At 45.8% G+C, this 26180-nt stretch overlaps 1 protein-coding gene across 3 annotated transcripts; it reads left to right on the forward strand.

Annotated features, from left to right (window-relative positions):
- Positions 1–2682: 2682 nt before the first annotated feature.
- On the forward strand, positions 2683–15272 carry arhgef7a (Rho guanine nucleotide exchange factor (GEF) 7a). 3 transcript variants are annotated; one of them, XM_077617474.1, is made up of 22 exons: positions 2683–3212; positions 4276–4359; positions 6598–6682; positions 6888–7021; positions 7095–7296; positions 7371–7459; positions 7550–7644; positions 7732–7827; positions 8121–8243; positions 8312–8450; positions 8516–8575; positions 8664–8810; positions 9091–9177; positions 9261–9339; positions 9429–9568; positions 9652–9873; positions 10608–10701; positions 10795–10884; positions 11411–11596; positions 14034–14130; positions 14217–14271; positions 14775–15272. In XM_077617474.1, the coding sequence occupies exons 1-22, from the start codon at positions 3048–3050 to the stop codon at positions 14895–14897; spliced, it is 2592 nt and encodes an 863-aa protein (XP_077473600.1). In that variant the 5' UTR covers positions 2683–3047; the 3' UTR covers positions 14898–15272. The 3 variants fall into 3 exon arrangements, with proteins under 3 accessions (XP_077473600.1, XP_077473598.1, XP_077473599.1); XM_077617472.1 differs by lacking the exon at positions 11411–11596 and having other exon boundaries at positions 14031–14130; XM_077617473.1 differs by lacking the exons at positions 14034–14130; positions 14217–14271; positions 14775–15272 and having other exon boundaries at positions 2684–3212; positions 11411–11655.
- Positions 15273–26180: the final 10908 nt, after the last annotated feature.

A 26180-nucleotide genomic window follows, 5' to 3' on the forward strand; every position in this document is an offset into this window, starting at 1 on the left:
CTAAAAATCCAATGGCGATGGTCCGGGTGGGCCGCCCTGACCCTTTTTTGAGACTTAACCGGCAAATGGAAAGCGTGATGTTGTTATCTTTCCTTTTTTTAAATAGGTTGCGGACAACATATTGTTGTGTCTGTTCTCTGATCCTAATTCCTTGTTTTTCCAGGAGCGCAACATTAGCCAAGTGGAATGTTTACCCATCCGAGGTCCCCGACACGAAACCCCGGAGGGTGAGCCTTTCCTTTCCTCCGCTCGGCTCGGCTCACCCTTCCACTTCATTATTTTCCCCTCCATCGGCAATCACCAAGGACACCGGCCCCAACTCCCACCGCCGCCAAAACACAACAACGTCTTCCAGGTGTATTTTCTACCTTTTGTCCTCTTCTGTTATTTGAAATAGAAGCATGAGAGACCATCAAAAATGAGTCCTTACCCCCCAAAAATCTTTGGCATGGCTGTGGGGGCCTCTTGTTACCTGACAGAAGGAGAATAAATTCCATTTATTTTTTTATTTAGGGCCACGCTAAGTACCAAATATCAAATTATATTGCAAACAATACGTTGCAGATGTTATTCACTCATTAGAACATTGATGTTTATTTATAGATGAATACTACATAGAATATTGATGTTTATTTACATGTTACAATTGGACATGTTTTTGACTTGATTTTTAAATACTTTTTTTCTGAAATGCATGCTTCCCTACCTAAATCTAATCAGAACATCATTGCAACCTTACTTATTAAATCTTGAGGAAAGCCCCATTTAAACATGGTTATTTAGATTTGAACCTATTGCCTTTCCAATTGCAATCAGATCCTTAAAAAAAGTTTCATAATGTCACAGTAATAACAGTTTATAAGAATAGCTACCATATAGTTACACCTTTCTACCCAGACTCCCTAACCTCCATATATTTGCAAAACAGTGATATGCACAAATAAGGTGTTGTAACATAGTATCACGATAATGGTGACTATTTTGACCTGTGACCTTCCATACAGATTCCCAGTTTTCGCCGCGTGAGAATCCCAACACGAAAACATCACCCGCAAACCCTTGAGACAACCTACAGGCTCTCTCGCTCTCTCTCTTGCTCGCTTTCTCGCCCTCACCTGAGAAAAGAGACATGGGTGCAAGCGCAGGTGCAGCTCGACGCCAAAGGCAAGTTTCCCGCTTCCAGCGTGCAGGGCGGTGGGCATGATTCCAGCCTGGGTGCTCACAGCCCCGCCGGGACGTCCATAACCGACTCGTTGCGTGACAGGACGCCGTCGCCGCGCGAGGAACCGTCTGCGCCTCGCCGTCGCCGGCAAAGACGAGGAAGATGAGGCGAATCAGGAAGAAGCCCCGTGTGGCAGACGGAGGAGGCGGGTCGCCCGGCTACGCGTTTCGTCACGTGGGAAGGCCGGACTGCGACGTCACGGAATTTTAGACACGCTTCCCTACTCCAATTCTGATATTAATATCCAATACCAGCACGGAAAAAGTGTGTTTGTCTCCCTGGCGACCAATTCAAGGTGTGTCCCGCTTTTTGCCCAAAGTTGGTTGGGCTAGTCTCCAGCACCCCTTTGACCCTCCAATGAATTTCATGCTACAAACACAGCGTGTGCAGAATAGAGAGGCAAAATTTGGTTGAGCATTTTTGTTTTTTATTGACATAATCTGCGGTGGCGGGATTATAGCGAACATATGTCCAGCCATTTATTTATCCATTTATCCATCCATCCATCCCTGCGTGCTGGCCTGGCGCCACCGCCGACACCGTCCATCATTCCCGCTCCCGTCGCATTCTGAATTCCAGCTTGGCTTCGGGAGGAAATCATATTTCAAGTGTGTGGCCCGGGAATCCAGATGGAAAGACAATTTGTAGCTATAAAAAAGGGCGCATTGTTCTTATGATTCACCACTAATCCGAACACAACGGCACACTCTCAACCAAAAACGCTCTGGATCTGAACCTAGAACTCATGAATTAAAATAAGTCCCAAATTTGAATGGATATCATCTAGCTAGATGAATTCCCCCAACACAGGCGAGTTGGGCCTGATTGGAGAGAAATTCGGCAAGCAGAGAGCCCCACCCTGTGGCTTGAAGTCAAGCCTCCGTCTAGTGCAGGGGTGGCGAACACACGGCTCTCGAGCCACATGCGGCTCTTTGCTTATCATCTTTTGTATCTTTTCCTCCTTTCGTGTTTCTCTTATTTTTATTCTCTTAAAAACACATTCATCAGGGCCCATTAAAAACAAATACATAAATAAATATTGAATAGTTTGATTGTTGACTTTGTTTATTCTGTTGGCATATTGAAGTGGGTCTCACATCTTGACGTCCGATCCATTTTGACTGGAATGGATTGGACGTTCGCAGTCGTCGGTCGCACATCTAGTGCTCCAATCAATTGGAGTCTATTTGTAAATGAAAACGGTCTATATGACGTTTATGCTGTTTTGCCACGTCTGCGCACGTGGCCGAAAAAGACAAGAATTGAAGAATGTAAACATTTGAGTGGAGCGCCACTGCCATCCTAAACGAGCCTTAGGATTGCCTCTAAACATTTTGCTTTGTTTTGCAGTCGGCAGTGAGTGAACAGACAGGAAGTGGCACGTGAAAACACTCAAGCCGAGCCAGCGCACTCGGGCGCGCGCGCGAGAGAACATGATGTCATCTAACGGACGAGCGGCATCATCGTCATCATCGTCATCATCATCAGCAGCAGCAGCAGAGAGTCGGACAGATTGAGGGAGGGGGAAAGAAGCCACGGAAGAAGAGGAGCGACCGGGCCGCTCCTCCTTTGCTCTCCTCTCTCTCCTCTCCGTGTCTGCCCCCCCTCCCTCCTCCTTGCTCCTTGCTCCCCTCTCCGCGCGCACGCGCGCATCATCATCGTCCCCGCGGACGCTCCGGGATGATGACAGCGTGAAAGACGCCGCGGAGCCAGGAAGCCGTCGAGGTGCAACGGCCACAACGGCAAAGGCCTCCCCTCCCAGCCCCCCCTCCTCGGCCCCTCTTTTCTCCCCTCTGCGGCCGCTACGATCGACTCGAACGCGGCCATGAATTCGGCGGAGCAAACGGTGACCTGGCTCATTACGCTCGGGGTGCTGGAGTCGCCCAAGAAGAGCATCGCGGACCCCGAGGCTTTCCTGCACAGCTCGCTCAAGGACGGCGTGGTTCTCTGCAGGCTCCTGGAGCGCCTCAGCCCGGGATCCACGGAGAAGGTAAGGGCAAGATCGTTGCCCCCCCCGAATACCCCCCACACCCCCGTATCTGTTTGCCTGTCTACCCACATCCGTGCGCGGTTTGTTGTCTGGCTTCTGTCTCTCTCTCTCTCTCCCTGCTCACTGGCCCATGAGGAGATTTCGTTAGTAGGTCACAACCGACCCTCTTATTTATTATTGCGATGTGTAGAAAAAGAACAACCCCGCGCATGCCCCAAAACAACACCAAACGCGTATCGTCAAAGAACATCGTATGCTATCGCCGCGATATTTCCAATGTCATTTCGTTCTGAGTGAACAGGTTGCGTTAACGCGAACCGTGGACGTACTGTATAGCTCGAATCCGCCATTGACTAGCGACGGCAAACGCAGATGGACCCCCTCCCTCCCCTCAATTTTTTTTTTTTTTTTTTAAAAGACACAGTATGGTGTTTGTGTCTGTCAGTACATTTCCCGGACTAGGGCCCAGAGAGTGCTAGGATTTCTCAACTGTATCCTAATTCCTCTAATTCAGGGGGGTGTCAGTCAGTCTGGTTCGCGGGCCACATTCATGCCATTCTAGATCATCTGAGCCGAAACACGTTTATATTTTTTGGGCCAAAAAGTTGACTTGCTCCCATTGACGGCACTAGTGGTCCAATATGAAGGCAAAAGGGGAAAGAGGGAGAGGAATGATAAATGTTGTCCAGTTTTTGGTGCTCCAAGATATTTATTTTCATTCGCTTTCGTATTACAATTACCTTTCGCATCCTGTTCTTTACTGCTATTAAAAAAACATTCGAATAGTTGACACATAGTACATCACTTTGTGGAAGGGGGAATCCATCTTGTCGACGTCACTTCCGGCGTGTCAATTCAAGGCTGCTCCACTCCAGCACGGGAGCTCACAGCGGGATGAGCGCCGTCTTCCGGGGTGTCACTCGCTCCACATTCGTGCTCGAATATCCATGTCATTCCCCCCCTCACTTCATTTGTTCAACGTCGCTTTACGACGCGACGAATAACGAGCCGAAGAAGTGCAAAAGCGCGCCGCTAATGTCGGCTCTCGTCGTCCCTTTCTTAGATTTACCAAGAACCGAAGAACGACGGCGAGTGTCTGAGCAACATAAAGGAGTTCGTCAAGGGCTGCACATCTTTCCGCGTCGAGGTAAGGAGTCCGGCTTCGGTGAGCTTTAAAAAACACGGCCGAAAGATTGGCCTCGACGTCATTTTCAAGGATAGTACGGAGCGAATTCGTCAAGTGAGGATGGTTGAAACAAAGGTTAGGAGGAGGAGGAGGATGAAGAGGAAGAGGGGGAGCAAACATGCGCCCATCGCCAACCTTTGTAAAAATCGACAACGATGTCCTCTTGACACCCATAGATAGATTTTTTTTTTACCCTTAAGCCGTTATCGTTCTTAAATAATGCAAATCTATTTGCTCACGCGTGTCCCAATCGTAAATAGATTGCGACTAAAAGTCATTGCTTTTGTTCCAGAGTTTTCCTTAATACACGCCCACTGGCTAGTTATGAACATATCCTTGAATATAGCCCGCAAAAGAAGCTGAAATCCAGCCAACTTTCCCTTGCACTTGTTAGTTTTAACAGTAGAGAGAGCTAGTGATTTAAACCCTACCAGACCCTTCACTCAGGGGTCAAATCCTGATTTATTAAAATCACTGTTGGAATAAATTGTTGAAGTATGAGCTAATCCAGTTGCTTGGACTGACTACTTTGAAATTGGATTGGATTGGATAACTTTATTCATCCCGTATTCGGGAAATTACGTTGTCACAGTAGCAAGAGGGTGAGGATGCAGAAATAGGAAAGGCATTTTAGACATAAATAGATACGTCAGAAGTAAGTTAATAAATAAATACATGAATAAATATATAAATAAATAAGCATTTTGCTGAAAAATATATATACATATACTCATACGTGTACATACACGCATAATATATACATACATACATACACATACATATATAGCACATATACTATATATACTACATATAATAGCGTCCTATTTTGAATGTTAATTGCTTAAAAAAACATTGCTTGATTTTTTTTCTCGTAGTTTGGATACAAAATGCGGATTTAGTAGTTCGGTAAAGACCGGCGTAGTAAAATAGGCAAGATCCGTAGTATTTGACAGCTCTGATATTATTTGACATGGTCACAATACCTGTTTAAAATACCAGTACGAACGCAGCAGATTAAATGGAGGGTGTCACGTAAGGCGGTGGGTTCATTGGCCTCGGCACACAAGGGTCATTGAAGCACGCTCCGTCTGACAATAGCGCTCAGTGTTCTTCCTCTCGACCGGGTCGTCGGCCAACCGAGGTTTGCGTACGCCCAACGAAACCGGGCTTTCACCGCGGCTCACGTTTGCAAAATGAAATGTCCCTGCTGATGGTGTTAAATAGTTTTGGTGGGTGCCAAAAACAGCCTTCTCAATTGGTGGCTCATCACTGAACGATAATTTCTGCATCTGCATTTAATGGTAGGAAAATGTGTTATTAATCAACCATTTCTTGAGTTGTTTACTGATGACGCTGCTTTTGTTGTCATTTGCGTGCAGACCATTCCATCTCATTTCTCTTATGTCAGGCTATTTGAATGAATTGGTGGCGATGACTGTATATTTTTATCTCTATAGCGGATATATTCCAGGTTATATTTGCGTGACAGAGTGTGTATTTTGAGATACTGGACTTTTACTTTTGGTTAAAGTGGTCTGAGCGGGATTACGTGGAATCGTTTGGGACTTCTGCCATCTGTAGAGCAGAGCTGGATCTTCTCCAGAGTGCCTCTTAAACCGCGTTGCTCCATCGGTTTAAAATTCACATCTTTTTGCAACATGTCTCTGGGTCTCTATTTATTTCCATTAACACTAAATATCCATTCATAATTCGAGCTGAACTAAAGGATGCAAAGTACTGACATGTTTTCAAGCAGAATAAGTGGGGCACGTTGGTCGCTTTTTGCAGAATCTTCCTGTCAGCAAAGCAAAATGTCATTCTTTTAACGTCACGCCGTGGACAAAACTAAAAGCCGCATCCTCATATCACCTCCAGGCGTATCAGCAATCAGAGCGGAAGATGAATGAAAAGCTTACTGGCGTTTCCAGTAGTACCAAAGTGGCTCTCGTCAAGGAAGATCCAATCACTGTCATTCATACTGAGGCTGTGCCACGCTCGGTCTCAGAATTTTGAGGCGAACGTACTTACCAATTGTGCAGTTCATCAGCCCGTGTCATTCCTTAAATTGGCCGCACTGGACGATATGGGTTGAAAGCAGCGGAGAAAAAAATGTAGCAGCGTATAGCCTGAAAATGTCTCTTTTGACTTGAAACGTCTGGCCTTGGGACGCTAAAACTCTTTTGTGTCTCTCTTCCTCAGCCATTCGAGGCCAGTGACCTACTACTCGGCCTAAATTTCTCAAAGGTGTTGAGTACCCTGGTGGCGCTGAATAAAGCCACAGCAGGTTGGTACCGCCCTCTCGCCCTTTTCAGACCCTTCCGCCATTGACCCAAAGCGCCTGTCAGGCTGAACACCAGTGTACTTTTTTAAAAAAAATTGTTTGTGTGTATATTTTTTTCATGACTCAGTTTTTGTGTGGGAAGACAGTAGTCAATACGCTGGTATAGGTCAGTTGTGAGATTTTTTGATTTGTGTCATTTCCCGATCAGATATCGGCGTGGGCAGCGATTCGGTGTGTGCCCGCCATTCTTCCGCCCACCGGATTAAGTCTTTTGAGTCCCTGGCCTCCCAGGCTTCACTGGGGCGATCCTCTAAGCTGCTACAGAACCAGTTTCGCAGTCTGGTAAGCGTCCAAATGGAATGAATAAGCGCAGCTTCCGTCCCTTCACTCCCGCGGCGTATTTCTCCCTTTTCAGGACATGTCCGAGAACTGCGGGCAGCTGCTGCTGGTCAAGGCGCGTTTCAACTTCCTGCAAACCAACGAGGACGAGCTCACCTTTAATAAAGGCGACCTCATCGGCGTGACCCGTCAAGAAGATGGAGGCTGGTGGGAGGGGACGCTCAACGGCAAGACGGGTTGGTTTCCTAGCAACTACGTCCGGGAAGCCAAAGGCTCCGGTGAGTTCCGAGTTTTTGACCCGGGGAACTCCGTGGGATTTTGAACGGCCGATTGATTTTTTTTATTCCCGCAGACAAACAAGTCTCCCCCAAGTCGGGGACCCTGAAAAGTCCGCCCAAAGGCTTCGACACGTCCGCCATAAGCAAGACGTACTATAACTTGGTACGTGCGATCCAATAAGAGCGCAGTCCGTTGCGGTTCGGCCGTTAGGGATGTCCAGGGGAGTGGTCAATTTGTCCCCTTGCGTCGTAGGTGTTGCAGAGCATTTTGGAAACGGAGACAGAATACTCCAAGGACCTCCAGAACCTCCTGGCAAATTATCTGCGGCCTCTTCAAACCTTTGAGAAGTATGCCTGACCGGGTGGCGCTATCGGACGCAGCCGCGGGCTTGAACTCGGAGAACTAAACCATTTTCCATCTGTCGACACCTCCAGGATGAGCAGCGCCGACGTAGCTCTGATCCTGGGAAACCTGGAAGAAATCAGCACTTTTCAACAGATGCTCGTCCAATCCTTGGAGGAATGCACCAAGTAATTTTTTTTCTTCACAACCGCCCCCTAGCGGTCATTGGCTAGAACCGTAGTTGCCTGTAATCGCTCGATTATTGCGTCTTCACTTATCGCGAATTCACTACTTTGCGATTTTTTGACCGCTATTAAAAAAAAAAATTAAAGTTCATATAAATGTGAAAATCCACCCCGAAACTCGTAAGCGCAACGCAAAGCGCTGTCAGAAATGCGCCGTTTTTAACCACGCCTCTGTAAACACATTATTGAAGAAATCCTGCCATCATCCTGTGTTTATTTGTCGTCATTTCTCTCAGGCTTCCCGAGAGCCAGCAAAGGGTGGGCGGATTTTTTCTCAAGCTCATGCCGCAGATGAAAGCTCTCTACGTGGCCTACTGCTCCAACCATCCCTGCGCCGTCAACGTGCTCACGCAACACAGGTGCGCCTCTCCCCGCCCCGGGCTCTAGCTTCCGGTTTCCGTCCAATCACGGCCCACGTCTTCCGCAGCGAGGCGTTGGGGGAATTCGCCGAGGGTCGGGGCGCCGTGGGACCGGGGATCCTGGCCCTCACCACCGGCCTCAGTAAAGCTTTCATGAGGCTGGACAAGTACCCCACCCTGCTCAAAGAGCTGGAGCGCCACATGGAGGTGCGTTTGTGGTGACCGTCCCAGATCCGGTCTTCACCTTTTATTGCCTTTTGGCTGTCTTTCAGGAGAGTCACCCCGACCGAAGCGACATCCAAAAGTGCATGGCCACGTTCAAGAATCTCTCGGTAAGGGCAACTGGCGTGGCTTTTGGCTTCTGCTTTCTGGCTTCTGTCTCGAAGCGGTGGCAAGAAGATGATTTGCGTTTGCCTCTAGGCGCAGTGCCAGGAGGTGCGCAAGCGCAAGGAGCTGGAGCTGCAGATCCTGACCGAATCCATCCGCTTGTGGGAGGGCGACGACATCAAGACCCTGGGCTCTGTGCTCTACATGAGCCAGGTCCTGGTTCACGCTCCTGTCGCAGAGGTAGCTATGCCAGTAATGCCAGTAAAGCCACTTATTATTATTATTATTATTCTCAAGTCAGGTGGCAAAAGGGCTCTAGCTAACAGCCACTTAGCTTCTAATTCCAGTAATACCCGGATCGACTGTCGCTTTGGATCCGCCAAATACATATGAAAAATGTAGAGTGGAGGAACAAGAACACAAGGGGCACAAATCATACAAAATAGACATCATCTCAACACTGTCCCAACATGGCGGTTATCATCTACTGCCACATTGATGTGCCTTTTCATCTGGCTAGGAAAAGAGCGAGCGCTACATCATGCTCTTCCCCCACGTCCTCCTCATGTTGTCGGCCAGCCCCAGGATGAGCGGCTTCATATTCCAGGTGAGTCCTGAAAAATGTGCTCTCCTCAATCGATTAATTTTCATCTCATGTCTCACACCACTTTTTTTTTAATGAACCCAAAGGGTAAACTGCCTTTAGCCAGCATGTCGGTCAGCAAACTGGAAGACTGCGAAGCCCACAAAAATGCATTTGAGCTCAGCGGTAAAATGCCAGCACGCCACGTTTTGTCACACGTTACCGTACGACCTGTGAACGTGTTTTTGTTGTTGTTTTTTTTCTGCTTTGGGCAGGCCCCGCATTCGAGCGACTTCAGGTGTCATGCGCCAACCCGCGGGATCTTCAGGACTGGGTGGAGCATCTCACCCGGCAGATCAAGCACACGGCCGCGGCGGCGCCCAGCCACAAGCCTCTCGCCGTTCCGTGCCACACTGTGGGCATCGCCAATTCCTCCCATTTTCTGCTTCCGAATCATTTCTGACGTCGACCGCGTACGTTTCCCCCCCTCCCCTTTAGCTTCCGTCTCATCCCGTCACCCTGTCCCGGCACGCGGAGGGCAGGTCCATGACGGTGGCCCCCACCTACCACACCCTTCCCCACCCTTCCTCTCACGGGAGCTCTCACGGCAGCGTGACGTGGGGGCCCCTGGAGCCCCCCAACACCCCCAAACCCTGGAGCTTAAGCTGCCTGCGGCCCGCGCCCCCCCTGCGACCCTCGGCGGCCCTTTGCTACAAGGAGGTGAGACAGAAAGAAGGTCAATGAATTATTTTTTTTAAATGCGCTATTCAAACAGTGGAAAGCCTTAGAAAAACATGAACAGCTTCTGCCATCGGTTGAACTTAGTCGTACTAGCCAAATGAGTCTTGTATGTATTTATATATATTTATATATATTAATATATATATATATATATATATATATATATATATATATATATATATATATATTTATATGTATATATATATTTATATGTATATATATATATATATATATATATATATGTATATATATGTGTGTGTATGTATATATATGTATATATATATATATATATATATATATATATATATATATATATATATATATATATATATATATATATATATATATATATATTTATTTATTTATTTATTTATTTATTTATGTTATCCCTTTGTTTTGTGCTGTTTTTATCCAAATATTTCCCGCAATTCCGATTTGATTGCTGGCTTCACGATGGTTCCAAATGAAATATTGCGCCTTCAAATTTAACGTAGGAGTCAAACTGAATTCCAATCAATTTGTGAAGAAGAAAGTAGGAATTTGAGATACTCATTTTGGGTATCAGCCAGCCCCCCTTTTATCCCGTAATCTGTCTTAAATGGAGCCCTCTGTTGCTCGAAGTAGCGATATGGATTGACTTTTCTAGAAAAGTGGACACCCCTCCACAGTTGACCTACTTTACATCCTTGAGCATTTCTTGTGTTTACGGGCAGGATCTCAGTAAAAGCCCCAAGAGTGTGAAGAAACTCCTTCCCAAGCGCAAACCGGAGAGGAAACAGTCCGAGGAGGAGTTTGCCTTGAGAAAGAGTAGGTTGGCTTCCCTCCCTCCCTCTCCGAGTGACTAACAACCCCAATAATAATAAAGACCCCGTCCAACCATCTTGTATTATCTATCCGTAGGCACTGCCGCGCTGGAGGAAGACGCCCAGATCCTGAAAGTCATTGAGGCCTACTGCACCAGCGCCAAGACCAGGCAGACACTCAACTCCAGTAAGAAAACAAAAAAAAACACATCTTCTCTGGTCCGCTCGAGCATGAACGTTGACAAATCAGCAAATGGCCTTCCAAAACATCCGCCGGCATTTCAAGTCCAATCAGTCAGTTCCCGCGCAAAGTCGTGTATTTTCCCTGGAGACTTTGGACACGTTGAAAGAGGCCATGGCAAGCCTTCCACCGCCGCTTAGCAAAGGCCAATCGGCAAAGTCGTTCCCGGTCACGAGCGCAAAATGTTCCCGTTTGCCGTCGCCGTCTCGCCGACCTTTTTTTTTCATTTCTTAACGCCGATGTCCCGACCCGAGTTGACCTTCTAACCGTATCTTCTCCTTCTTCTTTTCTATCTCCCTCCTCTCCTACTTTTGCCATTCTTCTGTTTTGGCCATTTGCATTGGCTCCATCGTCCCATCACGCATTGATTTTGATTTTAATTTTGGTCGCATGCAACCAACCCGTTGATCCTCCCACCACATTCCAACAATCCCAAACCCCCTCGCCCACAACACCTCTTCCCCCCCCCCAGCCTGGCAGGGCACCGACCTGATGCACAACCACGTGCTGGCCGACGCGGATCGGCCCCCCGCCGAGCCCCCGGGCCGCCGCGGCAGCGTGTCCCGTCCCGAGTTGAGCTCCGACCTTTCGGAGGACTCGGACTACGACTCCATTTGGAGCAGCCACTCTTACCGAATGGGCTCGGTGCCGCGCAAGAGCTGCATCTCTCACCAAAACTAAAGTGGCCTCTTTTCGCCGTCGTCTGTATTAGGATGGACTTCCCATCCTATTTTCTATTTATTGCATTGTTTTGCTCACTTGGCATTTGCTTGATTTCTTTTTGGGACAGACAGATGGAAGGAAGGAAGACGTAACGTAACGTAGCGCGCTTCTCCCCTTTGACTTTCTATGTGCCTCCTCCTCCTTCTCCTTCTCCTCCTCTCTTAGCTGTCAAGCAGCCCATTTTATTGATCTGGAATGTGGAATCGATAAAGCAGAGACGTCTGACATTCAGCTGCCCTTCGGGAATTAGTCCACGTATCCTCTTTGAACGGCGTGCGTCTATCCGTCTTCCGCGGCGGCGTACGCCTAAACCAGGGTTGGGCAAACTTTTCGGGCCGGGGGCCACATTGACTTTAAAAATGTGACAGGCGGGTGGGCCGGGTCAGCACAAGATACGATACATATAAAAGACTGCATCCGTTAACAGTACATATGAAACATAAACCGAAAAAAAGGACTAAAGTATGAACATACTCATCACTCATCTGGGATTTATGGGGTGCTTTCTTGGTTTTCATCCGACTAAAGGTCTGTTCACACACATATGTCAAGCCAAATATCACCAGAATCCTCTGTGCCATCTTCTGGATGTTTGGAAATTTGGCTGCACTTAATGAAGCCTAAAACTCCGAGACTTTCAGGGAGTTGAACTTGTCACATTGGAGATCAATCAGTTCCAACGGCAACTCCTGTGGAACCCTTTCCGGGTCTTGTGAGAAAGGACATGACACCAGCTGTCAATTTTTCCAAAATCACAAAACCAACGGCAGAATTGCTCATGCAGGTCATCCAATGATTTCCTGTATTTTGAACACATAAAAAAAAATATATATATATATATTTTGGACAATGTCGGCGGGCCGGATTAAAAGGCCTAATGGGCCGTATATGGCCCGCGGTCCGTAGTTTGCCCACTCTGTGACTCTCCTCTCACTTAAAACGCCACCCTGACCATTTTCAACCAAATTCCAAGCCTTTGTTTATTTTTCCCTTTGCCGTCGATTTTTGTTTGGCGCCAAATACAATGGGCTTTTTATTTTACGTCAACAAATAGGGTTTCCCATCGTTTTAGATCTAGTAAGACATTTGGGGAAATTATTATATCTAACATTGAAAATGAGCCAGTTTAAGTGTTTTAAGGAAGAAGAAAAAAACGACCTTGCGATCCAATCCAATACCGACTCTTCAAAAATAGCCGTATTGGGGGACCAAACCGATGGGAATAATCTAAATAAGGAAACCGTGTCAGAGATTGTCCAAACAATTGATTTAAAAGCTAAAGTTTGACCATTTTGGGCTTTTAAAAAAAAAACAAATAGAAGCTCACGTAGTTTAGCCCCGTCAAAAGATTCCGTCATGCCTCAGTGTTGTCAAGCTCGCGTCACTATTTTCATGAAGAAGTATTTTTCCAGTGTTGCTACTTAAAAAGTCCCAAGTTGGCGTCGATTTAAAGCCGCTCCACCTTGCACTCTATTTTTATTGTATTTATTTTCTCTGCAATTGTTTGTTATTTATTTTCATCCGTATTCCAATGTGTACAAAAAACAGCCGTGAAAGGATGGCATATTTTTCACTTTTCTTTTGTTCATTTATCTGGACGAAAAGTGTTCTGAAATGGTTTTGCACAATCACGTAACGGGACGTCGGTAAGAATGTGTCAACTGCCGTGCTTCATTTTGTCGTTTGCTTGGTGTGTATGATCTAGTCTTAAAAGGCACAATGACTAAAACTTCAGTGTTTCTGTCAAGTAATGCGCTGTTTGCTTTAATTTTGCCGTTAAAGGCCCACAAAAAAAATGAGTATAGCGGAAATATTCGACATACTATGACCTCCCTCCGTCTCAGATTACAGTTTGTCTGGGTTTGAGACATCGCCAAACTGGACAATGTCGGAGTAGACTTTTGATTTATCTTTGGAAAGAGCACATCGTCCCTTGTCTGTAAATAATAGTTGTCAATTAGGTGGGATTTGAGGAAAAAAAAACAAGGAAATTTCACTGTCCTGTATTGTAAACTCAATTTTGTGACAGTTGTATTCCGTGGAGTCCGCAAAGTCCGTCTTGAAGCGTCAATGTCCTTGACGTGCGGCGTGTGCGTGTGCATGTGCGTGCGTCTCAATAGTAAGTCGCCAACGACACCTCGGGCGCGGCGCTTCAACATTTCCGCAATTGTTGGGAGTCCCAAAATGGCTGTATATTATGAGTTTGGAATAAATCTGGTTTCTTTTGTAGACTTTTGGAGTCATGCTGATTTTATCCTCATCCCCCGTCGTTTCCACGTTCCGTATCTTGTCTTGTCGTCCTCCTAAAATGATACGGTCCGTCAAGTCAAAGTTTGAAGTTTCTGACCCGGGTTTATGTCCTCCAACAGGAGCGCGGAGGGAGACGGAGCTGCACGTGATCCTTCCCGGGCAGGAGAAAGGCCCGCTGGATGACTTCAACCGTAACGGACAAAGCGCAGCGGAAGACAAGTATTTGGACTTTTCCTTTCTACTAGAGAAAAAGCTTGGAATCAGGTAAAGTTGGCTAGATTGGTCATTTGTTTGTTTGTTTCCAGGAGCCTGGTGGATGTGGTGTACGGCCTCCGAGATGAGGTACAAGAACTAAAGCAGGTAGTAAATGTTTTCAATCATTTAGAACAAGGGTGTTGGTTCGCGGGCCACGTTAACGTCAACTAGATTTCACGTGGGCTGGACCATTTTAGATATAATATTTATATATTTTTTTTAATAAATGGATTAAAATAACTAGATTAAAAGCCCTGAATATTCTGTTTTTTATAGATCTAAAACAATGTTTATTTGAGCTTTTTTATATATATTTTTAGATTTTACAAAATGATTTTTGAACTAAAAACACAGAAAAAATGGATTAAAAAATGACAATTATTGATTTAAAAGGGGGGAAATCAGGAAATTTAATATACATCTATACTCTTCATTTTAATTTGATCCTAAAACAGAAAGTCGGCACTCGTGATTGACTTTCCCGGGCCACACAAAATGATGCGGCGGGCCAGATTTGGCCCCCGGGCTGCCACTTTGACATGTGATTTAGACCAAAAAAAGTGGGGTCGTTAAAGGCAACTCTGTTTGTTGCCGTCGTCCGTCCGTAGGACAACAAGAAGATGAAGAGGTCGCTAGAAGAGGAGCAGAGAGCCCGCAAAGATCTGGAGAAGCTCGTTAGGAGAGTTTTGAAGAACATGAACGACCCCACCTGGGATGAGACCAACTTGTGAGGGAGACAGACAGAGAGAGAGAGAGAGAGAGAGAGACTGATTTTAAGATTTGCTGTCTCTTTGATTATTCCACGCGCGTTGATGTCGATGGTTTCAAGACATTCCTCCAACATGGAAGTCATCTCCGATCCGCCCAGACCAGTCCGTGGTCCGTCACCCCGTTTACAACTTTTACACTGGCCGCTCGACGAGCCATTTCGCCACACTTTGTCTTATCTTATTTAATTTCTATGACTTTTGGAGTCCCGTCTAGGAGGTTTTATTTTTGTTTTTAAATCTTGTCGGATGATATGTATGTGCATGCAAAGAGGAATGGTCCATTGTTTCACTTGTATAGTGTAAATATGGTTTTAAAAAACGTTTTGGAGAAATACAGCATTGTTTCGAGTGTTTTTCTTTGTTTTACGCACTCACCATTGAATATTTCCACTTTTTTTTAGGCATCCTAATGTTACCTCCTGACGCCCAAGCCTTATGTATTATTTTTTAATGATGCAATGTCAATTTCGGATGTCTATTAGTACTGTAACAATTAAGTGATAAAATCTAGTAGTTTAATTTAGAATTATGCTTCCAATTCAAATTTGCTGTTTCGACAATTGGCTTGATTAGAGTGGCGTTGTAGTATAGTACACAATTGTTTATTTTGTTCCTTTTTTTAAGTGACGCACTTTGATTCATTTGGCTGGATACACTGCCCTCTGGTGGCGACAGGAAAGATGACACGGCTCCTCCGCCTGACTGTTAGTTGCAGCGCACGTGTATGGGGGTGCACGACTAATGAGTCTCAACAGGTGTAATGATCACAAACAAGGAAGGAGCAGCGAGATGACGCCAAGATTCAACAAGAATACGCCAAATAAAGCCCTCAAACCTCGACGCAATGGCCAAATTGCAACAAATGATCTCCGTGGACTTGATCGCAGGCAATAGAACTAATTAGGCAATATCGAGGTTGAACGACTCAGTTGGAAAAGCAGGTACGAGCTACTCAAACGTCCGTCCTCACGCCACCGAGTCTAACACGCGCAAACATTTGGGAAACTACGCATCGTCTGTTGTCGCTCCTATCTACAACAAAACGACATGCATTTTGCATCGCATTTTGGAACTATCTCGCTGTTTGAGGTGTTTGTTGCCTATTTTAGAAGAAAAATAAGCACCCTTGTGCATCGCAATTTGGAACTATCTCGGCGTCTGGTGTGTCGCCCATTTACAACAAAAACAACAAAACAATCATTCTCCATCGCATTTTGTAACTATCTCGCCATCGAAGGTGTTGTGCATCAACATCAATATCAACAACAACAAAACAATAATTCTGCATCGCATTTTGGAATTATTTGGCTCTCTGGTGTTGTTTCCCATCAACAACAACAAGAACAAGAAAACGCATCCCACGGCATTGCATATTGGAACGAACTTGCCATCTGAGGCGTTGTGCATCTACAACAACAACAACAATCCTTCTGCATGGCATTTTGGAACTATTGGGCCTTCTGGTGTGTTGTTTCCCATCCACAACATCAAGAACAACATCAACAAAAAGCATGCCTCTGCATGGCATTTTGGAACCAACTCAGGTGTTGTGCATCAACATCAATAACAACAACGACAAAACAATCATTCTGCATGGCATTTTGGAACTATTTGGCCTTTTGGTGTGTTGTTTCTCATCTACAACGACAACAACAACAACAAGAAAGAGCATCACCATGCATTGCATCTTGGACCAAACTCACCATCTAAGATGTTGTGCATCTACAACAGCAACAACAACAACAACAAAAACAATCCTTCTGCAAGGACTCATCCGCTCGATCAAGTCTGCAATTGAGTAAGTCTGCTTTTATGATCATTTTTGCATGGGAATGAGCTCTTCAAATGCTGCATTTTGAGGCTCAAATGTATCACCCTGGCGTGTTTGCGGCCATTCCGTTCAAGTTTATTGCCCCCGTGTTTGTTGCCGCCCTGTTCAAATGAGTTGGCGGCCTTTTCAAATGTTTTGCCCGTGTTTTTTGCTGGCCTTTTCCAAATGTATTGCCCTCGGGTTAACCCCCTATGGCCCTCCTATCAAACGGTGAGCAGCTTTTGTTTATTGGCTAGTTTGTTGACCCAATATGTCCCCGGCAGATGTCCATCTTTTCACAGCTACTCTCGCCTTTTCCAATTGTCGCTAATGAAAAGCGTTGGTCGCCTTTTGTTTCAAACTTATTAGAATAGTATCTAGTGATTTGCCTACTGGATTTGTTGATGCTAAGGCGCCATTTAGAAAGTTTACCGCTGTAGTTACAGAAATCTGTCAGTTGGGGGCGATTGTGGTCAGGATGTTCCCCTGCTGGAAACCCCTCAGTTACCTTTTGCTTAGTTGTACCGCCATTTGTTGTTTATGAATGCATAGGATTGCTTTTGAAATACATTTACAATGAAAACGTTATATGTCCAATTATTGCAAGCGATTGGATTTAGCGTGAGTGAAGTAAGCAGTAAAGCAAAAAAATAAGATGTGATAATTTTTCACTGCAGTCAAAATGCTGTGTAACTCCTCTCCTTTTTAATCTGCGAATATTGTCTCACTTGAGTTAAGCTTCTCTCTCTCAATACAACTCGAGCGCTCTCCCAATATTCTCAATAATGTTTCTAGTAGTCTCGCAAGGTGCAAAATCCATGACCATGTTTTTTTTTTTAAACTTCCTGGTCTAAAGAACCTGTTTGAATGGCAGGATTTCCAAGAAGCAAATGCTTCAGCAACTTTTAGTCCTGAGGGGCTCTAAAAGTGGGCTATTAGTATCAACGTTCTGACCAACCTTGCGCGCACACACACACACGCACACACACGTACACACACGTATTGAACAAAAGTGACAGCCCGTTTGACAATTCAGTTCGGAAGCTGGCGGCATTGTGGCTTGTATAGAAAAAGCATCAAGGTCTTCTTCTTGGGGTGTGCTCCCTCTTTCTCTCGCTTTTGAATGCATGGAATCAATCAAATGTGCACTTTAGCACACACACACACACAGACACACTCAGTTCAGTCACACACACTTTTGTACATACAGGAGACTCACTTCCTGCTATTCAGTGGCCAGTGATCATTTAGACTTGACGTGCATTGTGGAAAACGGAGCTCTTTTCTTCTCTTCTTTCTCCCCCTCTGCCTTTCTCTCTTTCAACTGTCTGTCATTAATGTCCACAATCTGGCGGCGGCGGCGACGGCGGCGGCGAAGGAGAAGAAAGCTTTTGAGCAAGGGAGGAATTGATGGGATGGGAGGATAAGCACTCGGTGTCCTTTTCTTTGGAGATTTGTTATTGTACAGTAGCGAGCGTCTCCCTCCCAGTCATTTTTTTTCGGGGTGGCTCTCTCCGTCTGAAAGCTCGTCCACGTGCTCTTTTGTACGGCCCGCCAATAAGGCCCCATTCAACGTGGCTGAATGGACCTGCCATCCTTGGGGGCTGAGAGGCCCGAGGACTTCTATTCTTTAGCCTAGACCCCCCCACAATCTAATTGGAGCCCAAATGAAATGGACGTTTCTTATGAAAATAGGCTTTGTTTGGCCGCGAGGCTGGTAATTCATAAACAATAAGCCGGGCTCCATTGTGCGGATAATAATATATTCATGCGCTCGGAGATGGGGAGAAGGCGAAGGGAAAAGTGAGGATATATAAGGAGGAGGAGGAGGAGGAGGAGGAGGAGAGTGGAAGGATGGAAGGGAGAAAGTGAGGGAGGCAGGAGGCAGGCAGAGTGCTTTGGACCGGACACCAAATAATAGAAAATTGCTCGTGAGAGGAATAGTCGCCAAGGGAGATTTTTTAGCAGCCGGCCACGCCACCGGTCCATTTGGACTCATAAGTGAGGGAAATGGGAAGAGGTGTGCGAGGAAGGGAGGAGCCGTGGGGGGGAGCACAGGTGATGCTCGCTACTCGCCGTCGTCGCCGCCGCCGCGTCTCTGCTTGCTGGATTTCCCTCTCCTCAAACTTTGGCCTTCTTACCAAGTGAGCGGAATCACACCCAGGATTGTCTCTTTTTTTGGTTGAGTTTTTTTTTCCCTTCCGTTTGACCTGCAGGATGCTAATTGGTTTGAACTTGTTGTAGCTCCTGGTGAGTAATCTAGAGGCAGCAAGTGTATTTTGTCTGTGTGTGTGTGTATTTGATTTGCTGTATTGATATCTGCTGACAATTAGTCTGTCCGTCTAACTTCGAAAATGTCATCTATTGCAACTCATATTCTTGCTTGATAAATCGTCAGGTTTGTGTGTTTTCAACAAATAGTAATTTGCTTCATATTGTATTTTTGTTTGAAATAGAAGCATTGGAACGCATTCTTAAACATTTAAATGAATGAATTCATTTTTTAAAGCGTTTTCTGAGGTATTATTTTATCTGGCGCTTATTCCTAAATGACGACACTGCTCTCTTTACTATGACGCGGGTAGGTATTTTTTTTTCAACGTGAGGCAGATGCAATATTGCCTAACCGCCTCTAGATGGCAGCATTTATCAACATGTTGTTTCTGGCCATACTATTCAAGATTCCGCTTTATTAATTGCCTTGTAAATTGGATGTATCCTTTTAAAAAAGTCTAGCTATCTATAGTTTTACTAAGTAATTACAGCTCAGTGATGCAACACTGTTAAAAAAACATGGAGTCCATTTTCGTTATAATTTTAAATGGCAAGACGGGTGCTTCTTTATGTTGGGTTAATCGTATTGACTTATCATTTGGTGAAAGTGAAAAGTGCACTCTGCTAAAATTATCTCACAATTTTGCTCATTCCTACCACAAGATGGCAGTGACGCGTAATGGAAGGCCTCGGTGGTTTGCGAATGTTGTGTGCGTGTTTGTGTGTTTAACCTAGAACCGTTGACTGAAGGGTCAACGTGATTGGCAGGCAGCTGCCGTATGCCGCATGCCGTACACTTTGATTCATTTTGTTGGTTTATTTGGTGGTTGCCGGCGTGGCCGGTCACTCCAAGTGTGCGCCGCGCTGGCCCGCTAGCTAATCAGGCCGCGAGCAAACTTGGGTGGCGGCGCTCGCTCCAGACGGGTTGGAAGATTATCCCGAAATGATCCCCTCAATTACGCCGTTCCACTCAGGCCTTGTCCGTCTGCGTCTGGGCGCGCACTTGTGTGTGTGTGTGTGTGTGTGTGTGTGTTTGTGTGTTTGTTTGTGTGTTTGTTTCTGGCATCCTCGCCGCACTGGGCGTCATGGAGCATGTTAATCCACATCAAACGTCCATTAGCCGATTTTACTCCCAAGTCTGGCCAGCAAAAACAAGACTTTTACATTCCGATATTTTGGTCTGGCACCCCCCGACACGCTGGAACAAAAAGGCCGCCTCGCCGCCTCCGGTTTGAAGCGAAGCGTGGCCGCTCGGCCGCCGTTATTTTCCTCCGAGATTTGTTTGGAAAAACGGCACATTTTGGAGCAATTTTCACTTGCGTCATTAAAGTGATTTCTCCCATGCTGTCAGCTTCGGGGCTGCAAATCGCCGCCGCCGTCGCCGCTCCTGCGCTAGCGCGCCGCTTGAATAGCGGCGGTGAACCTCCACGCGATAAGTGTTTGCTAAACGGGTCACCGTATTGTCCCTCCCACCCCTCGGGCTCAATGGGAGCCATTTTCTCGACTGGGAGCCCAAATTATGCCCCGCGTTTATCGCCAAGCGCCAGTGGGTGGACGTGCGAGTCTTGACGTACATCCGTGACAATCCTGAGCCGATTGGAATCTGGCAACCAATGGCAAAATGGCAATCTCTTTTCATTCCTCACCATCGGCCATTCCTATGAACGCTTTTCTCAATGCTGCCGTGTTATGGCCCACGTGTCATGCAATTGTGGTTAGAATGATATTTTATTTTAAAACAAATCTTGCTGTACTCCGACGACTATTCGGGACGCGAGCAACAATTTGACTTATCAGCACTGTACGTGAACTTCATTTTTTTCATTTGTAAAACAAGCTCCAGTGGTATATTGCAAAAATACATTTATAGTACATTTTAGACTTTACATTTGTATTTGCACTCGCGGAACAAAAGGAGCATCAAAGTCAAGAAAATCGCAATCAAGAGAGCCCAATTATCACATTGGACTATTTTTTAATAGTCAATTTAATTTAGGAGCACCAAATATTTAGACGTCATTTTTTTGCAACCTTATTTTGTGCACCCTTTTTGATTTGCCCACCAAAAATAAATGTTAGGTTTATTCTAATTGGGGGAAAAAAAGATCAGGTGACTTGACCTGTGCAAAAATATCATGTGATCATCGCTTCGTGTTTGTATGTAAAATTCCAAATATGATTATTATTGCTACATTTGGATTGGCGAACGTACATATCTCCACTTTGAGGTCTCCGACACCACGTCGCTTTGTCAAAGTTGTGGCAGATAGATGATGACGGATGCTAATTAATTTGCCCGGTCCCGTGGGGGCCGACGAGGTGAAGTAGACCGGCGAGGCGCGGCGAAGGTTCAATGGTTAAGTGCTCATTTGGGGAGGTGGGGGGGCGCAGTACTTCCTGCCGGGCCCCGATCCCCGATCCCTGACCTGTGCCGTAAAGCCAGGAAGTGTAAATAAAAAGCACGAGGGGGGGAAAAAGACGGAAGGTTGCAAGGTGAGCGCTGGAAAAGATCCACAAAAAAGCCAATGGGGGAGGAGCCAGGGGGGACAATCGGACGCACGCACACGCCGCAACCGCCAACTAAAATGGACTTTTCCCAGACGCACACGCGCACACGTGCACACGCACGCACGTGCACTTAGCGCTGGGGTCCCAGCAGGCGACAAAGTTCAATGCGGCTGTTGCCATGGCGATACGCCCAGTTTCTGACCCCCGACTCCATTTTTCCTGCCGTTTGGGCTATTGAAAGAGATGATTGACTAGTGTCCAAATGTCAGACGACCCAGGCCGGCCACGCGGATGGGGGATGATGGAGATGTGTGTGTGTGTGTGTGTGTGTGTGAGAGAGGGGGGGGTTGTGTTGTGTGTTACCGCCTGTCATGCAGTTTTTCATTCACGGGGAAGCCGGAACCATTGCAAGAATTGACTTTACCAAGATTATTTTTCTTCTTTTCTTATTTTCTTATTCTTGGAAGTATATAGTTGCTGTAAGGACAGGTGTATGCGCTTGTATTTCGTTCATATCTTAATCACATTTATTTCATAAAGTCTTCTTTTGATCACCCTTCGTTTGATACAAATGTGAACTCGCATGTAAGTAGGATTATGCCATGTCATTTTAGACCATTTGGAATGTTAGAGTAGTGCACACAATCATCGTCATCATCATCTTCTAAATTGAGCAGAGTTTGCAACATTTGATAGGCCCACTTTTTTATCCTGGAAATGGCTTACACATTGTAATTTGACAACCTACCAGTTGACCGGACGTACTGGCTGGCGACCATTCGCAGGGCAGATATGATTTCCACGTGATTTTTTGGAGTCCCACCCGTGATCAACGTACAGCCTCAAATCAAACATTTACCCTTGACCAAAATGTACCCACCAATTCCTGTATGTTTCACATGACGAGTTGCTCTAGCCTAAGAATAGAAAATAGATATCAAAGTCGCATTTTTCGTGAGGGCAATTTTTTATTTGATCAGAAACCCATGTTAAAATACCAATAATAAATGGGCCAAATCAGCATCTGTTAACATAATAGTTTTTCAGATTACTATAGCCTAAAATAAGCAAAGCTTTCGATAGTCCGAGAGAGGAAAAAAAATGCAAGTTGAGTGTGAGTTGCTAAACATTGAAAATAGTGTGACCTGTCGTCCGGAAAATACGCTCAACATTGTACTTCTGAGACACAAAAAAAGCAAGCAAAAAGGTGTTCAATTAGATAAATAAGCCGCTCTCTTGTGTGGCCTTCCATAATGAGGTCGAAGCACTGTCTGTCCCTAATGTTGTGGCCGCCTGTCGCGCTCACGCACACGCACACGTACACGTGCACGTGCACGCGTCTGCACAAAAGAGGCTTCCAAAGCAAGGCCTTTTGTCTGGCTGACAGGGTCATATATATTTGCCGCCTGCTGATAACACATGGCTTGCAACTCCGTGCTTACTTTTTAGCGCATTTAGTCCCTTTCTCTTCGCCCGACTCCATTTGAATGAATCCAATTATGCCGCGCATTAAATACTGTATGAATGAATATTCTGGCGGGGCATGTTTTTATGTCGTGGGGGGCAAAAAAAAAAGAGAAAAAAAATCCTCACCTGGGCTTTGAAAACACACACACACATACATACATACACACACACACACACACACACACACACACACACACACACACACACACACACACACTCCCCAACCGCGTCATTGTGCGCCGGCTTGAGGGATGGTTTTTATCTCGATCACCCACGGCAACACATTAACCTCTCCTCTCTTATCTGTACACTGGTCATTAGCGGCAAAACCCTCAACGTCCTATTGACGAGGGCCGGCCCAGACCCCCCCATCCGACCCCCCACCCCCACCCCGTCACGCCGGGCCCGAGTTATCGTGGCTGACGTGCGCTTTGAGATCTGCTGAGCTGGTGATCCCGTCCGATAACATTATTAGCGTGTGTGTGTGTGGCTGGGTGGTGGTGTGTTTGCGCATGTTTGTGTTTGCGTACGGGCGCCGGTAGTTTTTGTGCAGCGTGATGTGCTTTTTTTCAAGTGGCCAGGATACTTTTCATAGCGCGGCCGTGCGTAAGATTTGCGCGCGTGTTGATTTAGCATTTAGCTTTGCGTTCCTTGATATCATAGGCAAGCGACGCCAGGGACGCCAGCGACAAATGACTGGGGAACATCCCTGAACTCCAACTCGGCTACTTTTGCTCTTCAAAAGACATAAAGACAGAAAAAAAAGTACTGCTACAGGTTTGTGGGTGTTGGATGAGTGTTTACTGTCACACTCTAGTGATATTAAATAGCTTCATTTGATTTTTTTATTTTATTTTTTAAACAGCAATGTTCCCTGGAAGTATTTTTCCCATCCAGTCAAATGTAAATATGTTTTTTATTTATATAACTCCTGAGGGATTGTGGAAAGCAAAACAAAACAAAAAACTATTGAACGCTCCACATTTGTGTTTATCCAATTTTGGGGCACAAAATGAAAATGTATTTTGGTTAGCTTCTCCACGCGAAACAACTTGTTATTGTAACTTGCCATAACCTTTGCTCCAACCTAATTATGCTGCATAAAAATTGCATTCTGTCAATTTTTGAAAGCACTGCAGTCAATTAACATCCCTGATCATTAAAGTTAGTGAAAAAAAAGCCAAAACCCGATTGGGATCTGTTCTGGATCCACTCACAAATGAGTTCAAATCAACAGTCAAGACCGAAAACAAACAGAAAGTGAAGATCAATTTCACTACATTCACTCGTAATTGCTTTAGTTATTTTTTTTATCTATTTTTTATTTTAAAGGCAATACGTGGCTCTTTTCAGACGCGTCCTCGCAACAGAAAGCGACAAAATCACAGTCACTCTTGGCGACTCGCCGACTTTTCAGAACGGCGGAGCTACTTGAATAAAAGAAAAAGCAAATTCCTTTCAAAAGACAACACGAGAGGAATCGTTTTCACTCGTTTTAAGAAAGGGCGGAAGGGCGGTGGGGCCAAGGGCGAGGGTGACGGAGTCGGTCTCGCTAAAGATGGGCAAAACATGCCCCTTTTGTAGCTTACAAAAGCCGTGGTTTGTAGACGTGTTGAAAACTTTTCACCTGAAAATATTTTGCAGGGATTGCCTTGTATTGCCAGTTTGATGCAGAATGAAAAACAAAATGATAGAAAAGTGTGGTTAAAGTCGAGAAGTTTGACGCCGTTAGCTTGTTGGAGAGTCCAAATATCAAGTTGAAAATCATTTCTCAAGGTTACGTTACATTGTTGACTTGAGTTTGGAGAGGTGCAAAGTTTCTTTCCTTCATTTTCAATTGGAAATGAATGGGAGGCCTTGAAAACAAACACTTGTTGTATTGTATTTGAACGCTACGTTTTTTGGAATAACCACAATCCATTTCTCTTTTTCATGTGTGAGTGACGAACGTGGATCCCCCAAAAAGTAGAGAATTGGAAAATGGATGTCATTTGCAAAATTGCCAACGAACGGCGTGTTTTCGCCCTCATTTTTGCCGCGTATCGAAATGTGCAAAACAAATCCGAACGAATGTACAATTTATCTGCCCGAAAAGCGCCGCCGTTGACCGACCTCCCTCCCCCCCACCTCGACCCGTTCCAAAGAAGCCCGCCGCCACGTCAGCCGTGAGCGGCGGCTTTAGTTTTGGCACCTGGGTGAGTTTCCAGCGGAGCGTCGGCGAATGTCAGCGCTCGTGACACTTCGCTAAGGTTAAAAGAATAATTGCGGCTCCATTTAGCCCCAAACAGCCTCTTGTGGCGCGCGTAATTACCGTCCACGCGGCCAAACCGTGGCGCTGCCGCCGCCGCCCCCCTCGCCTCCAAAGCGTGGAGAGCGTGCGAGAGACAGACTAATATTTAGGGAGTCGCGCTGGCGCGTTGGAGTGAAACGTCCTCTTGTGCCGCTCTCGACGACCACAAGCACTCAGTCGCTCAGTCAGTCATTCGCTCACCCCGAGAGCGCCGCGGCCCGCCGTGACCCGGCCCATTGTGCGCTCCACTCGGGCGCCGAGAACGGCCGCGTCGTCGTCGTAGTGGCCATCCCTTGAGAACCGCCACCGTCAAACTCGCTTTGCTTGCTTTTGCGCGCCCGTCGATGGCATTCAAAGATGAGATTGGATTGGACATCTAAACTCGTCAAGAGCGGGCCATTTTGCAATTGTATTTTCTTCGCTTCACTATTTTATGCTACTTGCAGATAGATCACTTTCCGTACATTTCGATATTGGTTTTGAGGGACTTTTCCGGATGCTGCTTGTTAGTTTGGAGCATTTCTTATTGGATTGGATTGGATCACTTTATTCATCCCGTATTCAGGAAATTTCATTGTCACAGTAGCAAGCGGGTGAGAATGCAGATGCAGGAAAAGACATTTTAGACATTATTAGATATTTTGTTTTTTTTTAATATTTATTTCTTATTGATTTTGACGGGACACTTTCGTTGGAGTGTCACTTCCGGTAGATTTTGGAGCATTTCCAAGCGACTTCCTGCTGGTTTTAGGGCATTTCCAGGTTCCCTATGACCTCATTGGCTGCCATTTTGATGTCGGGGGGTTAATGGGAAATGGCGGAAAGTGCAGTTGATGGATCGCACGGGTCATAAACAAAAGCATTTGCGTACGTAGGGTGTGGACGGGCCACAAAG

The sequence above is a fragment of the Stigmatopora argus genome, chromosome 13 (genome assembly GCF_051989625.1).
Source record: "Stigmatopora argus isolate UIUO_Sarg chromosome 13, RoL_Sarg_1.0, whole genome shotgun sequence".
Lineage (NCBI taxonomy): Eukaryota > Metazoa > Chordata > Actinopteri > Syngnathiformes > Syngnathidae > Stigmatopora > Stigmatopora argus.